The 10,184-nt window shown below is 39.2% G+C and overlaps 1 protein-coding gene and 1 non-coding gene across 2 annotated transcripts; one reads left to right on the top strand and one right to left on the bottom strand.

Annotated features, from left to right (window-relative positions):
- The first annotated feature begins 527 nt into the window (after window positions 1–527).
- Window positions 528–600, top strand: TRNAA-CGC. Its single transcript has one exon. It is a non-coding gene; the product is annotated as a tRNA-Ala (tRNA).
- A 3,081-nt stretch (window positions 601–3,681) lies between these two features.
- Window positions 3,682–9,234, bottom strand: LOC121805364 (dynamin-related protein 5A-like). Its single transcript, XM_042205179.1, has 16 exons — window positions 8,916–9,234; window positions 8,181–8,244; window positions 7,975–8,079; window positions 7,601–7,705; window positions 7,288–7,338; window positions 7,112–7,173; window positions 6,803–6,893; window positions 6,522–6,586; window positions 6,140–6,334; window positions 5,882–6,001; window positions 5,648–5,718; window positions 5,322–5,547; window positions 4,860–4,910; window positions 4,400–4,628; window positions 4,169–4,308; window positions 3,682–4,011 (listed from the first exon to the last, which is right to left on the bottom strand). The coding sequence occupies exons 1-16, from the start codon at window positions 9,042–9,044 to the stop codon at window positions 3,883–3,885; spliced, it is 1,833 nt and encodes a 610-aa protein (XP_042061113.1). The 5' UTR covers window positions 9,045–9,234; the 3' UTR covers window positions 3,682–3,882.
- Window positions 9,235–10,184: the final 950 nt, after the last annotated feature.

Genomic DNA, 10,184 nt, shown 5'->3' with positions numbered 1-10,184 from the left:
AAAAATCACTTGGATGATTTGTAAGCGAACACTAAATTGTAGTCCATCATTTTTCCACGGAACAAATGGGCAGTTACCTATCTGAAAATTCATAGAAAAATCAAGATTTGAGTGTTATATAGTAGTACTACAAGGTTTTCTACGCATAACACACAATATAGCATAATGATTCAGAAAAAGAGCAAGAGATTGAGTTGATGTTGTTCATAACACAAACAAAATTTGTCAATATGTATCGAACTGTTAGGGAAATGATATTGAGATAGAAAAAGAAAAAGATGATAAGCAAGGCGATAGTGAAAAATGTTAGTAGCCTGGAGATGTGAATTTTCACTAGAAGGCTGCAAAGTCATTCAAAATGACATCAATATGTGGTCAATTTATTCCACTGGTAGATATATAATCATATAAGAAAAATGTAGCGCCTCAGTGATGGTAGAGAAAACAAACATCGCAACTCTGATTTTTAGCATCATATCTCAATTGTCTTATTATTTTATACGATTAAAGGATCTCCAAATCAATCTGGGGGTGTAGCTCATATGGTAGAGCGCTCGCTTCGCATGCGAGAGGCACGGGGTTCGATTCCCCGCACCTCCATATTTTATCTAATTTTTTACCCAAAATTAATTTAATTCATTACCATTCAATTTGTCTTATACAATACACACATTGCATATTCAACTATTTTTTTAGCCAAATTTAATTTAACTCATTACCGTTCAATTGGTCTTATACAATACACACATTGCATAACTCACAAGTTTATATAAAATTTTGTTCAAGAACTATCAAAATTTCAAGCTTTAATCTTCTGTTTACATTGTACTATTAGATTGCACCTTTTGAAAATAAAAAATATTTACCTTCAATGCATGTTATGTCACGCCCGCATTTCCTAAGGATAGGAAGTACGGTGGACCGCGACTAGGGGAGGAGTAAAGAAGCGGGGAAGAAAGGGGAAAAACAAGAATATTTGACCCAAAGACATTTAATAAAAGGAAATTCATTTTAAAACAAGGTACTGTAGCGACATTTCAAAAGTTTAAGTAACCAGAGTTTAAATGAAAACATTGTTTCGGATTACAAGCAGCGGAAAAAGATCAAGAGACAGATAATGCCGGGTATGACGACACGACATTATCCAAAACAAAGTGAAACGCATTTTGACTTTAACTGCTCAACATCCGTCCTCCCCATCGCCGCTCAACCTGCACATTAAGAAAACAACATGCAGGGCTGAGTACTTATTGCACTCAGTGGACACACGCCAAAATCATAGTTTGTCATGCCATAACAGTGTAACATTGGGGTTTTGAGTGTAATGAAAATAACCCAAGTACACCAAAATATATTTCATAAATTCGACTGCGCAGTCATTTTCCGATATTGCCACCCTTATTCCCTCAATCATACACTATCTGATCCAACCATGACAAGGGGCGTGGCCACACCCCAGGTCAACTAGACCGGCCAACTTGCTCTCAGATGGCTCCCGGTCTCGTGTACACTAGCCTGAGGGTTCGCAGCCCAACAGACCCGAATTCGATTAAACATATGTGGTAAACCACTTCAGATAGGTTTCAAAACAAAACAATTGGCAAGACAAACAGTTCACCTCCATAAACATTTTCGGAACAAAGTCCGTATTTAAAGATAACCCACATAAAAGTAGGGTAGAAAAGCCCACCTCGATTGCTTAGCTTTTAAAACAGTTCCCTTCAACCACACTTTCCTCGAAAAAGATCACCCTTTTGAAAGATAAATAAATCATGATTAGAGTCAGGGTAGACGATGTTTAAACGACAATGCATGATTCCTACGTGGACGACTTCAACATCTAGCACGTTACACGAACACACACTTAACAACATCTCATAAGCCAAACACACAAAGACACGCCCGAAAACACACCCCGCACGCACCCGACACGCATACGACGTACTCAAAACGCGCACACGACACACACACAACACTCAAACTCCTGGCATACCCTTACTGTGCAACGGCTCACTTGGCTCGGAAAAAGGTTCGGAAAAAGCTCGGAAAAAGGATCGGCGTCTCGGCCTGGCTCGGTGTCTCGGCCGCCTGGCTCGGCACCTCGGCCGACCGTCTCGGCCGCCTGGCTCGGCACCTCGGCCGACCATCTCGGCCGCCTGGCTCGGCACCTCGGCCGCCTGGCTCGGCACCTCGGCCGACCGTCTCGGCCGCCTGGCTCGGCACCTCGGCCGCCTGTCTCGGCACAGCTCGGCACCTGACTCGGCACAGCTCGGCACCTGTCTCGGCACAGCTCGGCACTTGTCTCGGCACAGCTCGGCACCTGTCTCGGCACAGCTCGGCACCTGTCTCGGCACAGCTCGGCACTTGTCTCGGCACAGCTCGGCACCTGTCTCGGCACAGCTGCTCGGCACCTCGGCCGACCATCTCGGCCGTCCGGCTCGGCACCTCGACCGACCGTCTCGGCCGTCTGCTCGGCACCTCGGCCGACCATCTCGGCCGCATGCTCGGCACCTCGGCCGACCACCTCGGCCGTCTGCTCGGCACCTAGTTTACACCCCTTTTCCTCTGACCCCCGATTCTCAAACCCTATACGACAAACACACCACGCATTCTACATCCCAAAACACACCCAAACACCTGGGATCATCCCTTCCAGACTCTCCACAAAACTGCCCTAGGCTGAACCCAACACTCTCGGCCAACACACACGAAAACTCTCGAACCAAACACTGATTCCTCCGAGCCATCTCTTGGCCAAACACACCCACATACATCACAAAAGCACAACACTCAGAAACACACCCAAAGCACACACAAACAACACCCAGAACACACCACACGCAGAACTGCGCAGTTTACTTGCAAAAATCATAGTAAAATCATACGACATCCAATGAAGCTGAAATTTACACACCACACCGAAGACACATCCAAGTTTATACGGTTAAAAATTTCGTACCAAAAGGAGATCGTTTGCTCAGTCAAAACGGGGTCGGAACCCACTGTCAGTTACTAACAAAACATGCTCGACAACAACACATAATCACAAAACCTATTCAGCATCTAAACCTTCCCAAAACGTCCTACATGCATGTTTTTTTCGAATTAAACGAGAGTTGAGGCCTTGTATTACCTTTCCCGGATAGTTCAACGTAGTGTAAAAGCTTTACTTCCTCTTACGACTCCGATTCACGACGAAGGGGGTATCACCTTGAGGAATCCAAGACGATGATGAGAGGGAGTGAATGAAAAAGATGAGAACCGAGAGGGAGAAGGAGAGAGGGAGCTTACCGGTGTTGAGAGCAATTGCAAGAGAGAAAAGAGAAAAACCGATGTGGGGAGAGATTGGAAAGGGGATGATGTATCGGTTAAGAGGGAGTGGGGAGGTTGAGAAAGTAGTGGGGAGGGGGAGAGAAACCGAGAGAGAGAGAGAGAGAGAGATATTTAATTTATTAATTAGGATATTAATTTGCTTTTCAAAAACCATAAACTAAAAATTCACACCCATAAATAATGTAAAACAAATAAAACATACCACACCATATCTTAAACAAGATATTCACAAAAAGCAAACACCCTTTAATTAAAAAAAAACGGACATTACATGTTAAATCAGAACTTCTCTCAAAAATCCTAAACCTCGAATTCTGGGGGGAAAAGAAACAAAAAAAGATTGCCAGATTTGCCAAGAATCACAACTTACAATATCAAAATTAGATCATAATTATACAACAAAACTGGAGTGCACATAATACCTAAATATCTGTTGAGTTGAGCATACAAAGAATAATGGTCACGCATAATGAAAGCACTATACATAGGTAGTAATGAAGGGTTGGGAGGGAGGGACAAGAGACGCAAGCAATATAACCCATAAACTCTCTATTTCGACCATGCGACTGAATCGATCTCTGCTTGAGCAGCTCTGTACAACTCCAGTCTCTTGGCAAGGGAGATGCGCCGCTGCATGATAGCCGGATCCTCATCCAACAATTTTCCCAACTGCTTCCCCTGTTCAACCAAGTAGCTCATTTGTTTCAGTAACTGTTTCCCTTTTTGATTTTCATATTCTTTCTATACATAATGTATCACTTTTTAGATGATTCTTCTAGGAGAAGGTGATTCACACAAAGGTACTCCATTTCAGGTTGTTTTGGGAGGGGTTTACCTCTTTTTTGCCTAAATCAGTGAAGAAGTGGTCAACCAAGCTCCGTTTCGCCTCACGGACTTGGCAATATACGATAGACTTTGGAATGGAGTTTCTCAAGCTTCCACACACCATATTGACATAAGACAGCACAGTTGTTCCTGATGAAGTAAAGACACCATTAGGTAAAAGAGGACTGTTGAGATCTGAACATGCTGTAATACTAATAACTGAGGGGTGATTCTCACTCACCAATTCTGCGAAGATATGAATCATTGTATCTATCGAAGATTGAGTGCGTCGGATTGCCACCCTTCTCGACATCCTGGGGAAGCTTCCTGAAGAAATCTACAGTCAAGTAACTATTTTCCATTTCAACAAGCTGTATAGTTGCTTTCCTGCTCTCTTCCTTCATCCTATCCAATGATTCAATAGCAGCATTCCCGACCTCCACTCTGAGAGAAGGGTATTGCTTTAGCTCCTGCAAATAACAGATAAGTATTGAGCTGTTATCAGACAGCCATCATATATATGCAACGCGATTCTATCATAGCATAATTTCCTATTTCAATCATATCATCGCACTTCTTTTTTGCATTATGAGGTAGAAGGAAAATATGGTAGAAGACTGTTGCGACAAGTCACTTATAACTTTGTACGAGTATATACCAGCAAATCATAACATATACTACAATGAAGTTGGATGACTTACTACAGTCTCATTAATTGCCTTGTGAACCAGTTCCTTGAGTACTCCATGAACCTTATGAGAGAAAAGAGAGAAAATTATATAATTATTGTGCAATTAAATATGCTTCATACAAAAAGAAATATTGTAACAAATACTAGATGGGAAGACTTCGGATATGACTTCTTGGCATGAAGATATATATGTACAGATATGGAGAAAATTAGTAATTGGTTATTAATGAGTCCCCAAGTCCCCTCCTTATTAATGCACCATATGTATAAAATTAATGAATCCGCTGTACTATAATTTATTAAACTAAAAAAAATGTCTGGTGCAGTAATAAAAAGGGGACTCACTGACTCACGGTATGAAGGGGACTCATTTAAACGGGTGATCCCCCCCCCCCCTAATAAACAAATCCTCTATAATTCCATCAACATCAATGGAATCTAGATATAGACAACCCGTAGTTAAAATGCATACCGCATCCACAGCAGCTTCTGCAGGACCTTTGATAAGGATCAAAGCAGTTTCAATGAGACGGCGATAACCCTGCTCAGGTGCTATGAGATGAGGCTGATACCCATCAGCTTCAGTGATTAACTTGCGTACATTTTCCATGGCAAGATGCTTATCAAACTGTAAGCGCTTCAACGCCACAGGTAATTGGTTGTCAAAAACATTGTATATTTTATCACCACCAGGTCGACTGAAAAAATAAGGCATGACATGAATAAGGATTAATTCAAAAGTAAAATACATCTAATTATACATCCTAATGAGAACAAGTAGAGAGCATAAATACATACACTCCATCAAGATGCTCTTTGAATATTCCATCAAATGTACGGCAGATTTCCATGATCATGTACAATTTTCCCTGGATTAGCAATCCAGATTTATAAAAATTCAGATCATCAATGGAACCATAAATGGACAGTCCTACTTTAAAAGGAAGTACAAGGTAGAATACAAGGTCTACCAAGAAAACCTTTATAATAAGAGGGATATATTAGTGGCAAATGTAATATGGTAGTACTTACCCCAGCATCAGTTGCAATGGGCTTTCCAAGACGACTCAACTCAGATTCCAGCTCAATTACAGTTTTGTTGATTAGCGACTGAAGTCCTGGAATTCGTGATTTGATGACAGCTTCCAAATGCTAGAAAACAGCAGCAGGGAATTAAATATATATATATATATACAGTAAAAGATACATGTATTGTATGCATATAGAAAACTTTGAATATCTCCTTAAGCTAAAAATAAGTCAGTAAGGTTTAAGACGAGTTGTGCTCACTTTAGATAATATTTTCCCTAAATGCTCTGAGCCCATACGGTGAGCAAGATGTTTGTATTCTGGAGTTTGAGCAAAATACTCCCGCTCTCTACGCCTAGCAGCGATCATGTCAACATTTTTGTTGATGTCTTGTTGAGAGCGATTAACAACACCAATCCATGGAAACTGCAGCCTGTATGCTTTCCCTTCCAAGATCTACATATCCAAATAAATAACAATCAAAATGTTTAGGGCAGGCAGGCAGGCGCACACACATTCACACACTAAAGAAAGATTAAAAAGACAAGATGGTTTAATATAGTAATATACTCAGTATCAAAACTAATGCACTGTTACTTGTTTTCTTAAAATATAAGATCAATATCCTTAGTTGTAAACTTACATCTACAGCATCAGTACCCTTGTCCATAAGATCAATCTTCGTCAGAACTCCAAATGTTCTCTCCCCTGAAATATGATTTGATGAGTGTCAAAATATTACAAATTTATTATAAACTATAAAGAAGTATCAGAAAATTGATAATTTGGTCATTCCAATAATTTGGTAAAAACAGTGCAACTCACAGACCATGAGACTAATACCAATGTCTTTCTAAAAACGACAATCACATGCAAGAATATGACACAGTCAAATAGCTTTGCAACAGTACCAACATATTATACCTTTAGGGTCCACTTCGCGAGAAATTTTAATTGCATCTGACGTTGCAAGGTCTTGGTTGGCAGGAGAAATAGCCAAAATAATACAGTTGGGCTGAAAAAAGAAATCACATAGGCATGGATCTGTCAGTAAAACCAAGTAGAGGCTAATCATATCCTTAATAGTAATATCAAGCATCAGAAGTGAGCAGAGCACTTAATAGTTTTTCATAAGTTTGTTTGTAATGTTTTTGACAAATTTATATCATGTGCCTAAACATTCTAAAATTGATTGAATCCAATGACCAAACAATTAAAAAAATTGTACAATACCTTCTCAATGTAAGACCTGACCATGTTTTCAATATCCATCACAATGCTATCTGGCTGACCATCTATGAAAACAAACAAACAATCATTTTGTTAAAACTGGAAGGAAAGGATGGTATGCTTGAACTAACATTAGCTATAAGAAAATGAAGAAGTAACATGAAAAATGACAAACTCACCAACAGCCACTTTTGTAAGTCCAGGAAGATCAATCAAAGTAAGATTTACCACTGCAATAAGAAAATTTGACAAACTTAATTGTTCCACTCTGAACATCAAATTAGAAAAAAGGAAAAAAAAAGCATCATCTTATTTCTGTAATTTTTTTTAGAAAAATAGATATGAGAGTGTAGAAAAGTAGAGCAAAAGCTTCTGTGCAATTCCTCTCAAAACTAATAAACTATGGACTCAGCGGCCATAAATATTGTTATTTATCAAACTCAAGTAATGCATTGTCCCCACGAAAAATAATCATGATTAAATTTGCCTTACCATTTGGCGAATAAATGCTAAGATATATTGGGACAGTGGAAATTTGCTTAGTAGAACGCCCAGTCTCTCTGTCAGTTTCATCAGCAATCTCCTTTCTGACAGCAGCTGTGCATGATAGGACAGATAAAGCAGAAAAAGAAAATGTCAAGGCTTCAAGCTTTCAAGGAGAAGTATACCCAAAACAATTACGTAAGAAGTCTCAAACAAATGCAAGGGAAATTTGTATAAATCCATTAGAATTTTTTCCTTGTTAGTTCGGTGGTTTCAGTATCTTGTAAAAAACTACTGTATTGGAACAATCAAAGAGAAGTTTGAACATAAATCTCATATCATAGTAACATCCACATTTAAGCACCAGCAATAAAGAAACTTACCAAAATCAGTGAATTTCCTCCTAGGGAGATGTCCAAATTCTGCATATTCTCTGCCTTCATCAAGCCGATGAAGCTGCAGAACAAGAGGGCGTCTAGTAACAATACCTGTTTGTATCAAGGCCATCAAATTGTTAAAGAAAAGGGATTTCATGATTATTATTTTTATTATTATTATTATAACTTTAAAATGAATGCACAGTCATTACCGGATCCACGAGGTAAAAAGTCTTTCCCAACAACACTTTCAAGTACTGATGACTTTCCAGAACTCTACAACAGTTGGATCAAATCAACCAAAATGCAAATGGGGTAAGTAAGAAAGTATAAAAAAACATAAGTGGTGAGGTTCAATTGATAGTAGCAATATCACATTAACATATGAAAAAGATCTGAATGCTTAAGAATCCATTCGGAAGGTGCAAACAGACAAGTTTTATGGATTTTCTTGTAGAAAGTTAAATCAGATAGAAATACAAAAACACATGCTAGCATTTCCAGTTAATTTTCTATGCAGATTTATCTCCAAGAAGTTCGGGTATGGGAAAAAGTTATTCTTGCAACAAGTTATATCAAATAATTATATCCATTTTCCTCTATATACAGCAATTAACCCATATACTAACATTTTTTAAAAGCGCAATAAACCGTATAAGCAAATAGCACAACTGAATATGAAATGAAAAATCATCCAACAAGCATGTAAAAGAAACGAATTCAAATCGACAACAGCTGCGAAGCAGATCTAACTCCGATCCCCAAAGAAATCGAATCAAAATACTAACTCAATCAACATTAGCAACGATCTATAGAAACAAGAAGTAGACACGCTTGAAATCAATTAACCTTATTTCCGCGCAGATCAAGACAAAAACAATAATTCCAAGATTAATCCAACAGAAAAAGAGAAAGAAAAATGGATAAGTAAAAGCAAAAAATCAGACCTGACCGCCGACGACGGCGATAGAAGGCAAGGCGTCCCAGAGAGTAGGCAGCGCGGTCTCTTCACCGTGATCTCCGAGAGCGGTGCAAGCTCTCTGCAACCGGTTAACCAATGAAATCAGATTCTCCATATCTTCAGCTCAGCTTCGAGTCAATGATCCTTGGACTTGACTCGGCGACGACTGCACTTCAGAATTTGCGCAGTTGTATAGCTAGAGAGAGAGACAGCCTTATCACAATCTACTGTTCGATCTCGGAGTTGTGGAGAGAGAGATTAGCAGGTGAAGAAATTGAATTTGAAAATGAATGGACACACAGGTGAGATTAAACGGCGTCGTCAGTGTGTGACGCCGGCCTGTGCTTTGGCTTTTTTCGCTTTTCAAATTTCGTAGGAAACGACGCCGTTGCTCAATTGAAGAATGGGCCACGCATCGGCCCATATTAGCTTCATCTCAAGGCCCACGAACCTACTCTTGTTTGCTCGTGATCGATATTAAGATTGATTACATGCATTAAAATATTGTACGAATGTGTAATTAATAATTATAATTGTTTAAATTTTTATGATAAATTAATAAATTCATGGTACATTTTTATAATATAAAAAGGTGAAAATGATATCCATCACGATAGAAATCCATGGGTTACATCATAAAACCAATTGATGATAGGAGGATGGCCCATGAGACTTATATAATAATTTCAGTTATCTTTGTAGTTGTTGGAGGGGTTGGACTTTTTTGTTATCGATTGGACAATTGGCCCAAAAAAAATTCGATCAGTTGGACCCATTGGCCCAAATTTTAAGTACAGATATACTGTTGGGTCATTTTTTCGATTTTAGCCCAGATATACTGCTTGGTAAGTTAAATTTGACCAACAGTCGGTGACCCGGTCTGATACCATTTAGAAATTGGCCACTCACCCCTTAAAATCAATAGTTATATTATATTAGAAACATGAAAGAACCAAACTCTTCATGTGTGCTATCAAATGTGTGTTTGTAGGCTATGAGTTAAATCAGAAGGGGTATAAATGCTTTGACCATAAATCCAACCGCATGTTCACCACTATGAACTGCGACTTCCTCGAAACCGACTATTTCTTTTCCCACCTTAGCGGTCAGGGGAAGAGCAACATCACGAATGAAAATCGACCCACCAAGCTGGTCATCAATATCAAGTTATGTGGAGGAAGATCCAACAAAGGAAATTGAGGGAACTAACGAGCAGGTCTCAGTAATACAGTCTTAAACGCCCAATGAAGTCATT

The sequence above is a fragment of the Salvia splendens genome, chromosome 5 (genome assembly GCF_004379255.2).
Source record: "Salvia splendens isolate huo1 chromosome 5, SspV2, whole genome shotgun sequence".
Classification (NCBI taxonomy): domain Eukaryota; kingdom Viridiplantae; phylum Streptophyta; class Magnoliopsida; order Lamiales; family Lamiaceae; genus Salvia; species Salvia splendens.
Note: the sequence above shows the minus strand (reverse complement) of the source record. Positions and strands in the feature narration are given on the sequence as shown.